At 36.9% G+C, this 21,543-nt stretch overlaps 1 protein-coding gene across 4 annotated transcripts; it reads right to left on the bottom strand.

The window, feature by feature from the left end:
* Positions 1-630: 630 nt before the first annotated feature.
* Positions 631-21,282, bottom strand: LOC129282882 (uncharacterized). 4 transcript variants are annotated; one of them, XM_064114842.1, is made up of 8 exons: positions 20,814-21,282; positions 19,052-19,153; positions 16,228-16,344; positions 12,826-12,885; positions 10,451-10,612; positions 7,336-7,530; positions 6,485-6,533; positions 631-3,586 (listed from the first exon to the last, which is right to left on the bottom strand). In XM_064114842.1, exons 2-8 carry the CDS (start codon positions 19,118-19,120, stop codon positions 3,513-3,515), a joined length of 726 nt encoding a protein of 241 aa, XP_063970912.1. In that variant the 5' UTR covers positions 19,121-19,153; positions 20,814-21,282; the 3' UTR covers positions 631-3,512. The 4 variants fall into 4 exon arrangements, with proteins under 4 accessions (XP_063970912.1, XP_063970913.1, XP_063970914.1 ...); XM_064114843.1 differs by having other exon boundaries at positions 7,342-7,530; positions 20,814-21,251; XM_064114844.1 differs by lacking the exon at positions 12,826-12,885 and having other exon boundaries at positions 3,017-3,586; positions 20,814-21,251.
* Positions 21,283-21,543: the final 261 nt, after the last annotated feature.

The raw sequence follows: 21,543 nt of genomic DNA, 5'->3' as shown, positions 1-21,543 counted from the left end.
AGTGTATAGTATTAAAATTCTTCATGACATACATTGTATAACATGTATTAGTGTACCTAAAACACAAGTTTTTTTTATAAAAAAATATATATAAAGACACAAAGCATCTAGATATTCAGCCCCCCAAAATGTCTGAAACTCTCTCTCTTTCACAAATAATAATTAAGACATGTTTAGCATTCTTATATATAAGCATGTTTAAACAGTGACTCGGTTCGGGGGGTTCGACATGCGAGCCATGCTCAACATGGCAATGTGATCGTGTTTATACTGAAACAAAAAAGGCGAGTTCAACGTGGCCTGCGGGTTGAAACCTACGATTTTGGCATATCAAAAAGTTGTGTTCGACACGGCTCATGAAACCCACTGATCGCATTTGAACAGCATAAAATTGCCACGTTGAGCACGGCTCGCATGCCGAACCCCGAGCTGAGTCAATGTGTAAATACAGTGTATTTTACTCTTAGACCCATGCCCCACCACACAAATACATATATGGGCTGATTTGTATGTCTGTATTTTTACACTGTGAACCAAATCTATTGTCTTAATCATGAGTATCGTTTTTGGAGTCTGACTTTTAATGCTATCTGTTTCTGAAACAAATTAAAAAAGAAAAAGAAAAAGAAATCTTTAAAAAATATTTATGTGATAAAAACAACATCAAATTATGAAATGCTACATAGTTATTAAAACACACCATTTAAAAAAAATTGCACTTGAGCTGCAGTGATCTACTTGTTGGTCAGTTTTCATACAAGTTTATGAATACAATAATAAGGATTTATACAAAGTCTGCATTCATTAATAAATGTACATGTAGATAAAAACAAGTATCCATATTGTTTAGCTTCTTCAGTAAGTTCAAAGTTACTGTTGAAATGACAATATATATTTGTTTAATCAATCCAATACCTCATCATTTCACCAAATCGCCAGAATATCTTTGTAAAAAAATATATATCACATAAAATATGAATGGTGCAAAATATATTTCTTCATACATGTAAATGCACCCAATTAATGACCTGTTTACATAAAATTCTTTTACAATTTAAAGCAGTGACATTTCAGCCAGACAGAATGGCTAGAAATTATTTCTCTTTCGAGAAATGTCCGAATTATACTTTTTATAACAATAGACATGCATGTATATGTCGGGCAGCATATGCGTATGTTTACTAAGTGAAATGTACATAACAGAAACACTTAATCTTGTCTTCCGCTTGAGCAGTCATATGACCCCTGATAAAACATAGTGACCTTAAGAAATTACTGAATTTTCTGTAAAAAATACTCTACTAAGTACTTAGAATAGACACGTGCATAATTATATGCCAGGCAGCTAGATGTATGTTTATTACCTGAATATATGCAATGTACACAACGGAAACACTTAACCAACCTTCTTATCTGCTCGACCAGTCAAATGACTTCCACTAAAACCTTCAGACCTTTAAATAATTCCTGAATTGTTACATATGCATAATTATATGCCAGGCAGCTTAATGTCTGTTTATTAAGTGAATATATGCAATGTACATAATAGAAACACTTAACCTTAATATCTGCTTGACCAGTCATATACTTCCACTAAAACCTTGAGACCTTTAAAAAATTCCTGAATTGTTTCTTAAAAATATTCTATTTAGTACATACAATAGACATATGCATAATTATATGCCAGGCAGCTTAATGTATGTTTATTAAGTGAATATATGCTATGTACATAACATAAACGCTGAACCATCTTATCTGCTTGACCAGTCATATGACTTCCACTAAAACCTTGAGACCTTTTAAAAAATCCTGAATTGTTTCTTAAAAATACAATAGACATGCATAATTATATGCCAGGCAGCTTAATGTATATTTATTTAGTGAATATATGCAATGTAGAAAACATAAGCACTTGCCCGATTGCCCGGGGCAAGTGAAAGTTAGAGTCAGGCAAGTGTTTTGAAGTAAAGACCAAAACTACTTGCCCGAATTGGGCAAGCAAAATTCTCACAGGAGAATTACCAAAATTAGGGTCAATATGATATATTGACCCTAATTTTGATCATGGCGGGCAAGATAAAACTGAATTTGGAAACAGAAATACAATAGCAGAGTAGATCAGTCCATGTCAAAAGAGAGAAAAATGTCAATGGTTTATAAAACCGCAAAACTTTCTTTTGAAGAGGTACAACTTTTTTCAATGATTTTTTTCAGGCAAGTGAAATAGATTTTTGGGCAAGTATATTTCAACCGTCTAAAAATTTACTAGCCTGACTGGGCAAGTGCTTCTAAAAAGTTATGTAGCACCCTGCTTTATGCTTGACCAGTCATTTGACTTCCACTAAAACCTGAGACCTTTAAAAATTCTTGAATTGCCTCTTAAAAATATATTCTACTGATACTGAGTACTTATAATAAACATGTGTAAATCTATATGTTAGGCAGCTTTGATGTATGTTTTAATAAGTGAATATATGCGATGTACATAACAGATACACTTAACCTTCTTAGCTGCTTGACCAGTCATATGACTTCCACTAAATCCTTGAGACCTTTAAAAAACTCCTGAATTTTTTCCTAAAAATACAATGGACATGTATGCATATTTATATGCCAGGCAGCTTAATGAATGTTTATTAAGGGAATATATGCGATGTATATAACAGATAAAAAATATATATGTGAATATATATATGTGTGTCAGGCAGTTTTGATGTATGTTTACTAAGTGAATATATGTGATGTACATAACAGATACACTTAACCTTCTTGGACACACATGTGACCTTTGATAACCCCTGGTGACCTAAACGTGCGGTTTTTATGGGGCTAACAAACATTTTGCGAAGGATGTGAATAAGACAAATTTGGCAGTGTCCACAAGTCGCATTTCATGTCCCAAAAAGTGCTCCAAACATGAACTTAGGTTTTGGATCCATAACTATGGGACTAACATTCAAATAACATTTAAATATGTTTCCATTTGGTAATGAGGTATGAGCACAATTTCAATATTCACTCAGTATTTCTGAACCTTTATATACTGTAGGTACCCTCCGCAAACGGGGGAGCATTCCATGAAAGAACATGTCAGTGTTTTATCCGACAAGTCCTGTTTTATCCAACAGTTGCCATAGTAACAGAACTTCTCAGCCAATCAAAATCAAGGAAAGTTTTCAGAGCTTACAACCTGGATGGAAAATGTTGATGAAACGCTCCCCAGTTTAATCAAACAGTTGCCTTAGCAACAGTGCTTCTCAGTCAATCTAAATCAAAGAAAAATTTCAGAGCTTACGACTTAATGGACAAAAAATGTTGATGAAACACTCCCCAGGAGCTGAAATTTTGTTATGCATCACTCGCACAAGGGGAGTATTTCACGTTTCAAAATTTTCAGAGGTTTTCACTGACTAACTTGGTCTCAGCCAATCAGATGCAAGGAGTTGTAGTAGCTTGGTGTAAATCATGGACCAAAACGTTTTGTGAAAAGCTCTCAAGATCCGACAGAGGAATCACACCGCTTCATTGCCAGATGAAGGCTTGGTTGGCTGATTCAAGGCTTCTGGTTTGGGCCCACTGGATGAAACTGAAAAGGGTGAGGGAGTGGAGAGAATATGAAAAATTGTATGTATTCTATAATGAGGAATAATGGATTCACGTTAGTATGATTGCAAATTATGATGATGGTGGTGATGATGATGACGGTGGCGATGATGATGGAAATAATGTCAATGAGTTGGTGGTGGTAAGGTTACCAGTGATGATGATTGGGATGGAGATGATGATAATGATGGAAGTGATGATGATGACAATGATGGTGATGATGATGATGATGGTGGTGATGATGATGTTGGTGGTGGTGATGATGGTGGTGGTGGTGGTGATGATTGTGTTGGTGATGATGGAGGTGATTATGATGACAAAGATGATGGTGATTATAATGCTGCTGCTGCTGATGATGATAATGACATATGGATGATGGTAATGATTATGATGATGGTGGATGTGATGATGATGATGGTGGTGATGATGATGACGGTGGCGATGATGATGGAAATAATGTCAATGAGTTGGTGGTGGTAAGGTTACCAGTGATGATGATTGGGACGGAGATGATGATAATGATGGAAGTGATGATGATGACGATGATAGTGGTGGTGGTGATGATGATGATGGAGGTGATGATGATGTTGGTGGTGGTGATGATGATGTTGGTGGTGGTGATGATGGTGGTGGTTGTGATGATGGTGGTGGTGGTGATGATGGTGGTGGTGGTGATGATGATGTTGGTGGTGGTGATGATGATGGTGGTGGTGGTGATGATGATGTTGGTGGTGGTGATGATGATGATGGTGGTGGTGGTGGTGGTGATGATGGTGGTGGTGGTGATGATGATGTTGGTGGTGGTGATGATGGTGGTGGTGGTGATGATGATGTTGGTGGTGGTGATGATGGTGGTGGTGGTGGTGATGATGTTGGTGGTGGTGATGATGGTGGTGGTGGTGATGATGATTGTGTTGGTGATGATGGAGGTGATTATGATGACAAAGATGATGGTGATTATAATGCTGCTGCTGATGATGATGATGATAATGACAAATAGACGATGGTAATGATTGTGATGATGGTGGTGATGGATGTGATGATGATGATGGTGGTGATGATGATGACGGTGGCGATGATAATGGAAATAATGTCAATGAGTTGGTGGTGGTAAGGTTACCAGTGATGATGATTGGGATGGAGATGATGATAATGATGGAAGTGATGATGATGACGATGATAGTGGTGGTGGTGATGATGATGATGGAGGTGATGATGATGTTGGTGGTGGTGATGATGGTGGTGGTGATGATGATTGTGTTGGTGATGATGGAGGTGATTATGATGACAAAGATGATGGTGATTATAATGCTGCTGTTGCTGCTGATGATAATGACAAATAGACGATGGTAATGATTATGATGATGGTGGTGATGATGATGATGGTGACGATGATGATGGAAATAATTTCATTGAGTTGGTGGTGGTAATGTTACCAGTGATGGTGATTGGGATGGAGATGATAATAATGATGGAAGTGATGATGATGACAATGATAGTGGTGGTGATGATGATGATGATGGAGGTGATGATGATGTTGGTGGTGGTGATGATGGTGGTGGTGGTGATGATGATTGTGTTGGTGATGATGGAGGTGATTATGATGACAAAGATGATGGTGATTATAATGCTGCTGCTGCTGATGATGATAATGACATATGGACGATGGTAATGATTATGATGATGGTGGATGTGATGATGATGATGGTGGTGATGATGATGACGGTGGCGATGATGATGGAAATAATGTCAATGAGTTGGTGGTGGTAAGGTGACCAGTGATGATGATTGGGATGGAGATGATGATAATGATGGAAGTGATGATGATGACAATGATGGTGATGATGATGGTGATGATGATGTTGGTGATGATGGTGGTGGTGGTGATGATGATTGTGTTGGTGATGATGGAGGTGATTATGATGACAAAGATGATGGTGATTATAATGCTGCTGCTGCTGATGATGATAATGACATATGGACGATGGTAATGATTATGATGATGGTGGATGTGATGATGATGATGGTGGTGATGATGATGACGGTGGCGATGATGATGGAAATAATGTCAATGAGTTGGTGGTGGTAAGGTGACCAGTGATGATGATTGGGATGGAGATGATGATAATGATGGAAGTGATGATGATGACGATGATAGTGGTGGTGGTGATGATGATGATGGAGGTGATGATGATGTTGGTGGTGGTGATGATGGTGGTGGTGATGATGGAGGTGATTATGATGACAAAGATGGTGATTATAATGCTGCTGCTGCTGATGATGATGATAATGACAAATAGAAGATGGTAATGATTATGATGATGGTGGATGTGATGATGATGATGGTGACGATGATGATGGAAATAATTTAATTGAGTTGGTGGTGGTAATGTTACCAGTGATGGTGATTGGGATGGAGATGATAATAATGATGGAAGTGATGATGATGATGACAATGATGGTGGTGGTGATGATGATGATGGAGGTGATGATGATATATATATATGCATGTATGTGTGCATAATTTATATATTATTTATTTAGGCCAATTTATTTTTAACTCATTCATTTATTTATTTTTATTACATCATTATCTTTAGATCTATTTTCATTAATAAATTAATCTTTTTAATTTTAATATTTTGTTATTTATTGATTTATTCATTTTATCATATTTTTTTTTGGGGGGTGGGGGAGTTATAGACCCCAAATGGCAAATTAAATTTGACAGGTGGGAAAAAAAACATGCACAAATATATGTACATTTCTTCATGGGCATTGGCCTCAGTCTTGGATGACCATATGTCTCAGAATGACCATATCTCTCTCTCTCTGTCTCAGTCTTGGCTGAGCCCGCCTTGGATAAAATACAGATATTTACCTTCTAGTCGCATAGAACCATCTGCTGTAATGGTAGTAAAACTTTCAGCCTAAAAAAAAAAGAGAGAAATCATCAAGAGATCAACTTCTGTTGTTCATATCCCACTTTGAATGTAAGATTTTTATTTCTATCTGATTTGATTTACTCATATCTACATTTTAAAAGACATTATAACAGGGGGCTGTTTCATAAAGCTGTTCGTAAGTTAAGAGTGACTTGAAGAACGACTGGTGATCCTTTCTTGTGGTAAATGATATTCACAATTAAATGTTCATTGGTGATTATTTAGCAAGTAAGAAAGGTTCACCAGTCGTTCTTAAAGTCTCTCTTAACTTATAAACAGCTTTATGAAACACCCAACTGGAATCATAAGTAGGCCTATATAAATACTCTGCAACATAGATAATACGTGAAATATCTATGACAAGTTTTTGAAATTTTGAAATATACATATATAAAGGGCTACAGACTAAAGTCAAATTATGGGGAAGGGCTGTCACTACCATACCAAAGTTATAACAATGCAAGCTTTTAATAATACTGGAAATATTGGTAATAGATGTCTATTTTACCATGCATAATCAACAAATGTAACATTAAAACCATCAATTTCTCCACTCTATAGTTTGAATGTTGTGCATCTGTCACATTTGTATGGAAACATATAAATGAAAAGTGAAAATGTGACAAAAGTTAACCGAATTATTGGTACTTAAGAAAATAACAGCTAAATACAGTTATTTTGAGCAGTGTGCACACACGTTTATATATATTTTGTGCAGCTTATTAGTAGTATGGCTACAATAAGTAATAGACAGTGCGAACACTTTGCAATGAATAAAGGAACTCACCGATACCTCATTTGATTGTTGCCCACAACACGAGCAACACTGGCAGCACTGTGGGGCGTCGCTGTAACACTCCTTGACACAGGTGGCGCAGCATGTGCAGTTGAAGCAACTTCCGAACAACGTTCCAAAAATGGACGCGAAGAACGTCATCAAAGAAATGAGTGCTATCAGAACCTCGATCACCATTCTACCAGCCTGCAATAAAAAATATAATAATTATAATACCGATGATGATGGTGGTGGTGGTGGTGATGATGATGGTGATGATGATGACGATAATGATAATGATGGTGATGGTGGTGATGATAGTGATGATGGTGATGATGATGATGATGGTGATGTTAATAATGATAGTGATGATGATAATAGTGGTGATGATGATAGTTGTGATGATGATGATAATGGTGATGATGTTGATAGTTGTGATGATGATGATAATGGTGATGATGATGGTGATGATGGTGATAATGATAATAGTGGTAATGATGATGATGATGGTGATGATGATGGTGATAATGATGATAGTTGTGATGATGATGATAATGGTGATGATGATGACAGTTGTGATGATGATGATAATAGTGATGATGATGATAGTTGTGATGATGATGATAATAGTGATGATGATGATAGTTGTGATGATGATGATAATGGTGATGATGATAATAGTGGTGATGATGATGGTGATGATGATGATAGTTGTGATGATGATGATAATGGTGATGATGATGATAGTGGTGATGATGATGATGATGATGATAATGATGATAGTTGTGATGATGATGATAATGGTGATGATGATGATAGTGATGATGATGATGGTGATAATGATGATAGTTGTGATGATGATGGTAGTGGTGATGATGATGATGGTGATGATGATGATAATGGTGATGATGATGATAATGGTGATGATGATGGTGATGATGGTGATAATGATAATAATGATAATAGTGGTGATGATGATAGTGGTGATGATGATGATAATGATAATAGTGGTGATGATGATGGTGGTGATGATGATGATGATGATGATGATGATAATGGTGATGATGATGATAGTTGTGATAATGGTGATGATGTTGATAGTTGTGATGATGATGATAATGGTGATGATGATGGTGGTGATGATGATGATAATGGTGATAATGATGATAATGGTGATGATAATAGTGGTGATGATGATAGTGGTGATGATGATGATAATGATAATAATAGTGGTGATGATGATGGTGGTGATGATGATGATGGTGGTGATGATGATGATAATGGTGATGATGATGATAGTTGTGATAATGATGATAATGGTGATGATGATGATGATGATAATGATGATAGTTGTGATGATGATAATGGTGATGATGATGGTAGTTGTGATGATGATGATAATGGTGATGATGATGGTTATGATGGTGATACTGATAATGATAATAGTGGTGATGATGATAGTGGTGATGATGATGATAATGGTGATGATGATGATAGTTGTGATGGTGATGATGGTGATAATGACGATAGTGGGGATGATGATAGTGATGATGATGATGATAGTGGTGATGATGATGATGATGGTGATAATGATGATAGCTGTGATGATGATGATGATGGTGATAATGATGGTGCTGATTATGGTGATGATGATAATGATGATAGTGGTGATGATGATGATGGTGATAATGATGGTGCTGATTATGGTGATGATGATGATGATGATGGTGATGATGATGGTGCTGATTATGGTGATGATGATGATGATGATGGTGATGATGACAGTGGTGATGATGATGGTGATGATGGTGATAATGATAGTGGAGATGATGGTGATGATGGTGATAATGATAGTGATGATTATGGTGATGATGATGATGATGGTGATGATGGTGGTGATGATGATGATAGCAATGATGGTGATGATGATAATGGTGATGATGATGATTGAGTTAGTTGTGGTGGTGATGATGATGATGATGGTGGTGGTGATGAAGGTGGTGATGAGGAGCATGATGATGGTCATGAAAGGTTCGACTGAAACTATACAGTATCAGCGCAAGTGTACCGGTAAAGAACTTTACAACTTTTCGTAATCTATGTAAAATCATTTGATTAAGATGCTGTACTTCTATTATTGTAAGAAAGGTGAAAATAAACTTTATGAATTCCCACATTCTACTCAGGTTATTTTAGCCTAAAGCAGCTACAATGGGTGATTTCAAGTTCGGTGTTCGGTGTTGGTGTTGAGAGCGTAAAAAGGCCGCTGAACCGAGCTGGGTTCAGAGGAATGATTCCGATTGCGTTATCGATAGCACATGACGTCACGCCTCTGCGCTGCTAAATCATCTCAACTTCACGCGAGAAGTCTCGACGACAAAAATGAAATCGGAGAGAAATGCATTAAATTCTCATCGTACAGAATACCAATGTTTTAATTAATTCAAGAATTCGAAAGAGTGAACATTATTCTTCATCAAAATATATACAGCTCAAATGATTGTACTCATCTCAACTTTAAAAGCTAATTTTACGGGGATGTTTCATCGTGTTCGCCGCCTGTTCACGAGCTTGAGATTGCCAACACCAACACCAACACCGAACTTGAAATCATGATTTTCCCAATCCCTTGGGGTTGGTGTTGGTGAATGGGGGAAATTGCACGTAGATCGTCAACACCAGCCGCAGTGCTGGGTTCAGCAGACGACATTCAACAACAGCATTCAACACGAACTGCCGGAAATACGTCATATTTTCCGAGGTCAATCCCAATACCAGCCTGATTTCAAGTACGGTGTTGTGGCTGGTGTTGGTGTTGTCACAACACCAACACCAGATTTCAACACTGTACTTGAAATCACCCAATGTTCATGTCACATTTAGTCCAAAGCATATTCTGAGTGTATGAATAAATATGAATCACAGCAAGATAGAAGTCTTTTCACTCCATTTGGTAATTCCAAGATCTTAACAGCATACAATACCTTTTGAATGCATTACAACCAGCATTTTTCAATCTTTCCGAGACAGTTTTGTCCATAATCAAACCTCATAAACAGAGACCTTCTACAAGATTCCGCTATTCAAAATGCATGTTTGAAAGTTGACAAAATTACTCTCTACTTACTACAGATGAGGGGCAGTCGAACTCCAGGAAATAAAGGGGATTGCAGTACGTGTAAAAGCTGTGTCCGAGTGTTCTCTCAATCGAAATGATAAAGCAGTACAAGAAAAAGAGACCAAATGAGATCAGGCTACACGTCGCCGACAGTCCTATGTAAGCAGCCGTCTGATTGGACAAAATGAAGTGATTAATTCAATATTTCTAAACCGTTCATTGTCTTCTTTTTTTTATACCTTTAATCATCCCAGGTAATAACAGCATAATAAAGTATATTTGACATAACAGAGAATGATTTTCAAAATAATTCCAATAAAGAGCTGTAAGTAATACTGCTAGTACTTTCACCATCAAATGTTTCATTGTGTTTTTATCGGAATACATTTTGAACTCCTTTATCCTTCTCTTGCGACTTTAACCTATTTTCTGATTGCTTCAGTCAGAGGCGGATTCAGGATTTTCCAAAAGGGGGTGGCACATTTTCCCCCTAGAAAAAATTTGGTTTTCAACCAAAAATAAGGACATTTTGTCCACAAAAAAAAAGTCTACACTTTCAATGGGGGGGGGGGGGGGGGGGCACACTTCTGTTTTAACATCACTTTTACATTACAAATTTCAATTGTGCCTCTCAAAGGGGGGGGGGGGCGGCTTTGCCCCCCCCCCCTGGATCCGCCAGTGGCTTCAGTCCTGAATTTCATGTCATACTTTATACTTGTATGTGTACTTTCTGTATTTGATCACAAGTAGTAAATTGGTTTTTTAAACTGCATTTGATATAAATCATGGTCTATGTAAATGAGACATGATTAGGTCGATTGTGAGTGCCTTTAGTCACATCAATGAAACCGACTCCAAACCAACCTATGGCATGTCATCGGAAATAATGTAATAGATCAGGGGGGTGTTTCACAAAGATTTAAGTATGACTTAGAGTCGCACTTAAATGTCTAGTAGCGCGCAGTATAAAAGGCATGACAGTATTGATCAGGGGCCCGTTGCTGAAAGAGTTGCGTTTAAACGCAAGCCAAAAAATCAATCGCAAGTCCCAAATTATGCGCGCTGTTGATTGGTTGAAAATCAAGACGCGCATGATTTTTAGAGGTGCGATTGATTGCAACTCTTTCTGCAACGGGCCCCAGATCATGCCAAGAGGACGCATACTACTGCGTATTGATCAATAAGATTGCGCGTTGCATATCATGTACGCGTCGGCATTTAAGTGCTACCTAAGTCATACTTAAATATTTGTGAAACACCCCCCTGGGTCCAGTCTTACAAAGTGTTACGATTGATCAAATCAACCACAACAGTAGCGTACGCAGGATTGTCTAAAAGGGGGGGGGGGAGGTTCAAGCTGAATTAAACTTGACAATGTTCACCACCAAATTAAGGTCGTTTCCTACCCCCCAAAAAAAATTGACAAGCAAAAAAAAAGGTCTTCACCACAGATTTTTAGTTTTTTTTTTACCTAAAAAAAAAAAGTTGAAAAAAGTCTTCAAAAATATTTTAGGGGGAGGGGGTTTTGGGTATCAAAAAATTTAAGGGGGGGGGGGGGCTTTGAACCCCTGTAACCATCCCCTGCATATGCCACTGAACCACAAGCATGGAAAGCTAGCAACGTCAACATCTAAAGTAGACGTTTGTTCAAAATATTTTCTAGATGTATACCTGTATTCACTGTTTTCTTGACAATTCAGTATACATGCTTTTGTTTATTTTCAAAGGACATCGTAAAGAAAAAAATGATGTCATTGAAGGATTTCCATATACTTGAGGTTGATCGGATCAATCGTAACTCTTTCTAAGATGGGGCCATGGTTGGTCCGGAATCGGCTTCGCCGGTGGGACTGTGCCATGTGTGCTATTATGATACAGTCAGACCAACGAAACCGGTCCCAAACCAATAGATGATATGCCATTGGTAATATAATGTAATAGATTTGGTTGGTCTGGAGTCAGCTTCGTTGGTGGGACTGTGACATGTGTGCTATTATGTTACAGTCAGACCAACGAAACCCGTCCCAAACCGATAGATGATATGCCATTTGGTAATATAATGTAATAGATTTGGTCGGTCTGGAGTCAGCTTCGCTGGTGGGACTGTGACATGTGTGCTATTATGTTACAGTCAGATCAACGAAACCGGTGCCAAACCAATAAATGATATGCCATTGGTAATATAATGTAATAGATTTGGTCGGTCTGGAATCAGCTTCGCTTGTGGGACTGTGCCATGTGTGCTATTATGTTACAGTCAGATCAACGAAACTGGTGCCAAACCAATAAATGAAATGCCATTTGGTAATATAATGTAATAGATTTGGTCGGTCTGGAATCAGCTTCGTTGGTGGAACTGTGACAAAAATAGTAAAAAACTCTACCAAGTGATGCTTTCTCTGTTGGGCGGCACACAGGCCAACGATTCCAGGAACGATGAAAAACTGAAGTGAATAAAAAGAAGAGAGAGAAACAATGATGGGGGTTTTAATGTGAGAGAGTATGTGTCTGGAACTATGAAAAAGGCAGGAAGGAAGAGATTTTTTTTTTTTTGTCCTCATCAGAGGTATTTATTACATTAAAATCAATAATCAAACACATATAATATAAACAATTATTTTCATATTTCACAACCTTTTGATTTCATTATACTGTTTTTCTGATATTTTTATCATGTTACTCTTTTACATTGAAATCAATAAACAAACACAAACAATATATACAATTAGTTTCACATTTCACAGGCTTTTGATTTCGTTGTACTGTTTTTCTGTTAGTTTTATCTTAGTACTCTTTTCAAGAAATCTTAAATTAATGACTAAAAACATAGAAAAATAGCTGAATTTTTTTGAAGTGAACTGAGCCAACATATAGACTCTATAAATCGTATATTGTGCGAAGAGATGAAAAGGAAGGAAAAAGGAAGAGATGAAAAAACAGGAAATAATGGAGCTACACAAGCTAATGATTGATCAACCAGGTACAGTGTTTTTCAGCGGGAAACCTCGCTTTAAAGGTATGGTAGTAGATCGTATTACCAAACACTTTTCATGAATTCAATCATATCTAGCACATTATTCTCATAAAATTTAACAAACTTTCACCGTAAATACACAATTACCTACAAAACACAGATATGTAAAAGTTTTGCTGAATTTGTTTTTTGTTTTACGATATAAGCTTCCAATCCTCTTCGCACATGAAATATTTTGGTCACTTGAAAAAGGTATCGTATTACCAAACGTGTGTTTTCTATGGGAAAAGTTGAGGAAACAACAAAATGACTGATGAGCTATTTTGACCATATTTTATTATTTTTAGAATTTTAAGACTTTGGAAAATGTGTTTTTGACCATTTTTCATCATCTTTCTATTCAGGATCCCTTTGGAAGGATGTTGCAAAGTTTTGAGCGTATGAAGTTATTGTCCGACGCGAACGATGCACGCGTTCGATAATACAAGGCCGGTCGGTAATACAATTACTCACTATACCATGTGTCTTTTCATAGTGGCTTTTCTGCATGGTTCAATATTTGCAATTTGACAATTGCTCCGCTCTAAATTCTACTCACTAATCGAATAATCAACTTCAACCCTGGGTTTACACTATACCCTACCTTAAAGGAGAATTAAACTCTTGGAGCAAGTTAGCTTTTGTGAAAGCAGAAAAATCAAAGAATAAGATCAACAAAAGTTTGAGTAAAATAGGACTAGCAATAGAAGAGTTATGAGCATTTGAATGTCGAGATCACTAATGCTATGGAGATCCTCTCATTGGCAATGCGACCAAGATCTATGATGTCACAGATGAACAACTCTCCCCTTTTGGACACTGAAAATATACCCCAAAACATCTCTTTTTGCTCATTCTAATCATATGACAAACGATTCATCAATGATATAATGTTGTGAAACCTCTGTACTTGTCCTCTCATAAAGAGAACACCTCACCTTGTGAAATATTCTATAAAAGTGAGAATATAAGTGAAATAAGTACTAAAGTAATGAGGGAGTTGTATGTCTGTGACATCACAGATCTTGGTAGCATTGCCAATGGGAGGATCTACATGGCATTAGTGATCTCAATATTCAAATGCTCATAACTTTCTTATTATTCATTCAATCTTCCTCAAACTTTTAACAATATGTTTCTTTGATTTTTCTCTTTGATATGGATTCAGCTGGTTTCAAGGGTTTCATTCTCCTTTAAACGAAAAGGCTTGATCCCACTGCACTAATGGATGCAGAGAGGATGTAAAACTGAAAAGAATCTTGTCATCCGTTGGAAAACGTTATGTATCCGTTGTGTACTCTTTGCATATATGTGTTTCATGCGCTCTGTATCCATCGAGCATTCTTTGATTTCATTGTTCACCCATTTGTCCACTGTCTGGAGTGGATGAAAACAGATGGAACCACCCTGAAATTTTGCCTGTCTGCTGTATCCGTTATGAGTATGTTCTGTGTCTGTCGGCCAGTGGGACCGGGCCTTTACATAAAACCCTATTGCAATTCTGACCCTAATAATAATAACTAACATTATTTGTATAGCTCTTATCACAAAACATGTCTCTAAGCGCTTAGGAAAAAATAGAAAGAGAGAAGGAATTTCAGAAAAAAAAGTAATTGTATAGTTCACATTAGACTGTAGACAGTTGAGGGGCTTCACATGCGAAGGGAAAGGCTATTTAACAAAAAAAATAGGTTTTCATCATGGATTTGAATTTCTCTCTTGAATCTGCTAGTTTTATACTTTGTGGTACATGTAGATTGTTCCAGAGATGAGACAGAGGGGATGTGGAATAAAAAGATCGTGAACCACAAGACTGGGTATTGGTGGCAGGAACTATTAAGAGTGATTTGTTTCTTGAGCGCAACCTAAGCCTTCACCTTAGATGAAATTAAGCCCGGAGCGATTATTGCAGGAGCAAATATCATGTCACCTTTCTGCATTCCCCATTGTTTTCTATGATGAAGTGTGGGAATTGGTGATGAAGAACCACTGGCGGAATCCCCAAGCGAAAGACATGGTTCAGACTATTGACAAGGTACCCATGTGGAGCGTTGTGGCACAGTGGATTAGTCTTTGGACTTTGAAACAGAGGGCCGTGGGTTCGAATCCCAGCAATGGCAAGAAATTTTTGCTGCACTTGACCCAGGCAAGGTAAATGGGTAACTGGCGGGAATTTATTCCTTGAAATGCCACCCTGCTGTAAAAGGCTGCGGGGCTAAAGCCAGGGTAATAATATCCAATGAAGCGCATACATGTAGGGACGCATTTGGCAGTGATATGCGCTATATAAGCATGTTGGTTATTATTACCCTAGTGTGTTTTCCCAATCCAGTGCATGACTTTTGTCAGGGTGCGTTGTGGTCTAGTGGTTAAGACTCTCGTCTTTCAATCTGAAGGACATGGGTTCAATTCCAAGCTATGGTGCGTTTTCCTTCAGCAAGAAATTTACCCACGTTTTGCTGCACTCAACCCAGGCGAGGTAAATGGGTACTGGCAGGAAAAAAATTCCTCAAAAAGATATAAGCACCGGAATCGGTAGACATGCTTAGCCGGGCTAACATAGGAGCGCCTAGAGCACCTAGCAATGTGAGCTATACAAATCCTATATTATTATTATCATTTAATTATTTTATGACATTCTAGAATACTACACCTTTAATGGCACAGCAAAAAAAATCCAATATCCTCAATACAAAGTAAACAAACAAGCAAATGCAGCAAATGAGGTAGATCAGCTTGAGTAAGTTTTTTCCTCATCCTTTGCATGACTTACCAGAATACCGCACCATATTGGTGCTGCGTAGAAAGACCACATGGCTCTGGTGGCTGCAGCAGCAATTCCAAGGATCACCAAGGCTATACCACTGGTTAGATGAATGATGGAGGTTATCTGTGATGACGGCAAGAAAACAATTAGTTTTGTGAGGGTCTTTGAATGTTTCCATGGTGGAAATATCATAATAGAACAGGTTTTTTATATCGCCTGCATAGCAGAGTGAGACTATAGGCAGCGCTTTTCTGATGGCGGCGGCGGCAGCGGTGACGGCGTCGTCAACACAAAAATCTTATTAAACCGAAGATTAAGATTTTGAAATGTCATCATAACTTCACGTGTATGGGCCTAGATCATGAAACTTGGACATAATGGTTATCAAAGTAGTACTGAACATCTTGCCAGAGTTTGAGGTCACATGACTGAGGTCAAAGGTCATTTAGGTTCAATGAAGTTAGACCATGTTGGGGGAATCAACATCAAAATCTTAACCAAAGATTAAGTTTTTGAAATGTCATCATATATAGGCCTACATGAAGTTCATGAAAGTTAGACATAAGAGTAATCAAGTATTACTGGACACCCTGCCTGAGCTTTAAGTCACATGACCAAGGTCAAAGATCCTTTACATGAAGGGTCAACGAACTTTGGCCATGTTCGGGGTATTTGTTGATTTCCATCATAACTTTAAAAGTTTATGGATCTGGTTCATGAAACTTGGACATAAGAGTAATCAAGTATCACTGAACATCCTTCGTGAATTTCAGGTCACATGACTAAGGTGAAAGGTCATTTAGGGTCAATGAACTTAGATTATATTGGGGGTATTTGTTGAATTGCCATCATAACTTTAAAAGTTTATATACATAACAAAACAGTAAGTCCCCCCTTAGACAAACATCCATAATTTCTGAACCACTGGGAGTTTTCACTATATTTTTACATGAGCGTGTAGGTAATTTCATAAGCTACCCTCTGAATGAATGTTACGGACGGATTTTATGTCATGCTTCAAAAACTGTCACTTTTTAAAAGTCACAAGCAAAACATCATGACTATGAAGTATGATTCCAGTTTGTTGGAACGAATTCCACATTCTCATCTTAAAAATAGTCAGAAGGCTTGTAATAGGTACATGTACTTTCTAAAAGACAATATCTTTTTTTGCTAAATTTCACGGTTGAATAAACACAGCCAAAATTTGCTATAATTTGATTTTTTTTACACATTTCTATCTATAAAAATTATCGAATATGATGACAATTACTTTTGGGAAGAGTATCTTCACCAATATTCATCATTTCACGGTACAAAGAACATTTAATGAAAACAAAATATATGATTTTTAAATATCATTGGCAAGTATTGTTTCAATTTGGTAACTGAAAATTATCTTTTCTCAACATTTTTTGTTATGTTTATGACCAATTACAGTAACATGCTTCAATGATCAAAAGGCATTTAATAAAACATTCATGCTTGAATGAATATGTGGAATGTGATTAGCTCTTTTTCACATTATTGGGAAAAAATGCAATTGCTAACTATAGATATCTGTCAGAAACCTTGTACATGTAGTTCATTTGATTTGTTTATGAAAATCCATGTTTAATGCTTCAGTGAGCACACAAGATTAGAATATTATGCAAATGAGAAGAAAGTTCAAGGCCTTGGCTCCATTCTTTGCCATATCGAATGGTTATTTTGGTGTGTGCGCCTTTTGGATAGTGTCACAATGAAGCCATGAGCAAAGTTTTCATGAAAAAACTGTTGGCAGAAGTAAAAAACCGTCCATGAAACAAACCCCTATTTCACTTTTGTTGAAATTCAGACTTCCTCTCTCATAGACATTGTGTACACTATGGGAGCATGTGGTTACGAATAAGTAACTCCTTTTTCAATGTGCTTGAACTTTTTTCAAAGCTGTCTTTAATAGCAGTGTTTATTTACCTATGGCTATGGGCAGAATTTTAAGCAAACATGAAATTGATTTATGGATGAGTGAGCACGCATCAAAGGGGGAAATGGGGCATTTTCAATGTCGCATACTTATCAAAATTTTGTGTGGAGTTGCTATAACACCATAAAATTTATAAAAAAAACAACCTTTGCCCTACTTTGTATTTACACAATCTGAAAAATGACTTTCAAAAATGGTCATTTTTAATTCAATCTTTGATTACTCATGCATGACCCAACTGATCAATCTTATTTTTCCCCAGGAGTTGCTTAATGAGGGTAGAAATCCACCTACAAAATATTATATCTCAAAATTATTACCCAAAAGTTACAGCACTTTGATTTTTTAGGGGGAATTTTTTTTTTTTGCTGTGTATACATGTAGATCTAGTTAATGAAACTTGGATAGAAGAGCAATCAAGTATCAGCTAACATCCTTTGTGAATTTCAGGTCACAAGCCTTCCAGAGGCGCTCCACTTGTTTAATATATATTACGCAGTGATACACTCCTTGGACTGTTGTTTTATTTTGTGAGTCATTGATTGCTGTTAAAAGAACTTGTTCTAGCTTTGAATTCCCTCAAGAGCTACCAATATCTCACAATAGAATACTGTTATAAATGGTACAGTGTAAAGACTGTAAACCCTTCAATTAAAATCAGTTTTATTATAGTTAATACAATTTTCTATTGATATTTTTCAATCTGTTGATTGCTCCATACACATATTCAATACATCTTGGCTTGCAAATTCCAGAGAGAGAAAATACCTTTTTTTTTATTACTGATTTAAATTAAATTTTACACTCTCCCAATTTTACTTCGTTTTTTTTTCTTTTCCCCCCTCATTTTTCATTTTTACTCACCTTAAACTGACGCAGGTATTTTGCCTGCCCTATAAGCGATACGCGAACGTACTGTGGACTCGACGTCATGATGATAATGTCTCCAAGACACAAATCCTTTACCTGTATCACACATAATGTGTGGTTATATAAGATGAAGACAGAAATTATTTAAGTTTATTGATTTGATCAAATTAAGATTCATACGGTACTAACAATAGAGTAATATTTTATAGAGATATCTCAACTAAAATCATGATTAATACAGTAGCATGGGTCATGCGGGTAGTATAGCAATTTGCCACAAAGGACAAAAGTTGAGTTCACTGAAAAAAGGGATGACTTGCAAACCATCACACATATTAATTCACTACCGAATCCAAAATGGTGAATGGCAATGCAAATTGTGCGCCTTTAGCCTCAAAATTGGTGATTTAGAGCCTCGACCGATGTTTTGAATTCGGCAGCAAATTATTTATACGTGTGAGGAACTCTATGCTGGCTCAAACTTAAAGAGAAATGCCAGTAGTTGCAGTAAACACTAATTTCATGAGAAAGTCTGTAAAACCAGGCTTAATTGTCAGTAGGCCTACATGTATATCGAGGATCTAGATCTGGTACAGTTACATAAACTGAACTTTGTGAAATCTTGAAATCTACGCTGAAAATGTTCACACTGAAGATGACAGAAGATCACCGACATAGATAGGCACACGTGGGACAGTGTATTATTATTATTGCTAGAATAAAGACCAGACGAAAGTGAACGAATCTGCGCTTATTTCTCAGCAATTACACAATTTCTTCCAGAATCCTTTGGCTTTGGCACATATTTTTTATTCATACAAACAGACACTTGGGTAGTCATTATATTAGATTCTGTAAAAAATCATTTTGAGATCGTTACCAGAACTGGAATTTAAGTTTAAAGACAGTAAATCACCAATTTTCAGGCTAAACGGAGGATGGATATATATGGAGTGAAATTAGGATGAAAAGTAAGAAAAATTGGTGATTTAACTGTTAGAGCCTCGACCCTCGCGCATGCGATGTTTTGATTTCGGCAGCGAATTATATGTTTGAGGAACTCGATGCTGGCTCTAACTCAAGTAAATCACCAATTTTTTGTAAATTTAGGCTAACTGGAGGATGGACACTGAGAAGTAGGAAATTAAGATTCTTATTCTTTTTAAGCTCGTTAGATGCACTTGTTCACTGCAACCATCCTGCCTGTGGAGAATCTACAGGTAGGACTATGGCATGCCAAAATTGCCAATGCTGTACAGAGCACACACTTTAAAAAATGATTAAAATATCACTTTTGTGACCAAAATTACTAATTTCCATACAGTTGCAATTTATTTTTCATTAGTAACTTGGGAATAATTTTTGTATTCACTAGAGCGCTCAAAAACTTGAATTTTGGGCATATTTTTGTGTACGCCCTCTATTGATAGAAAATAATATGGCAAGAAAATTTTCATTTTTTAATCTCTATTTTTAATTAAGAAAAGAATCAAATTTACTTAAGCCAAGGGCCAAGTTGTATGACGAATAGGTGTGATGGAAACTGTCAGTGTAAAAAAATCAAGCATTTGTCCCAAAGAAAAAGAGAAAATAAGCCAAACATTGCCATCCTTATTTTGCCACACATGGAGATATAAATAACTGAGAACAAGGTTATATCATTATCATATTCATAACCTTGTTCATTGAATGAGTGGTTTGAACTTTGATGGAGGAATTTTTTTTTACGGTACAATAAATCTGCAATTTTTCCCACCTTTATCACTCGAAATATCAGGTATCAGAGCGAGTTCACCAACGTGAGGTTCGGGTAGGTGGAGTGGAGCAAGTTGTAGCGGTAGTGTCTAGACTCTACTAGTGAAGTGGAGCCTACACGAACCTCACTTGAGCCTGAGGTAGTTTCAATCCAGAGCGGAGCTCCCTGCATGCCCTGCCCCGGCCGCAGCGGTTCCGATCGTCTCACTCTGCCTTGTCGGCCTCTTCTCGCAGCTTTCTAACAAAGTTAGAGTCGAAATCAGTTGACAAAATTCGTTGGTCAAAATCATCGAATTCCACAATATATATCCTCCCACAATTAAGTCCTTGGCCAGCTGTAGATTTTATCGTAAATATTATAGATATTCAGGCAAAATCTATTTTGCTTCGTTATGACAATCATGTTTTTAATGTTTACGTTTGGGTAGCTTTATTGTACAAATTTCGTTGCGAGAGGGCGTCTTGCCAATAATGGTTTAGAAGACTGAAAACACTCACCCATTCATTCAATTCATTCATTCATTCATTTATATTCATTTATTTTTTCCTTACAATAACTTAATCACTAACGTTACCACACATTTTACTTTTATTTTACACTTCAAAATAAAGGGGCATGCATGCAAGCTCTTTATTTTTGTGATATAACTGGTGTCGGGTGCCGGGGGGGGGGGCACTCGACCAAAAAAAGTGGTAGGGATGAACCCCTAAACAAGTACAGAGATATTTTA

This window comes from Lytechinus pictus, unplaced genomic scaffold (genome assembly GCF_037042905.1).
Source record: "Lytechinus pictus isolate F3 Inbred unplaced genomic scaffold, Lp3.0 scaffold_20, whole genome shotgun sequence".
Taxonomy (NCBI): Eukaryota; Metazoa; Echinodermata; class Echinoidea; order Temnopleuroida; family Toxopneustidae; genus Lytechinus; species Lytechinus pictus.
The sequence above is the reverse complement of the archived record's forward strand: the minus strand, read 5'-3'. Positions and strand labels throughout refer to the sequence as shown.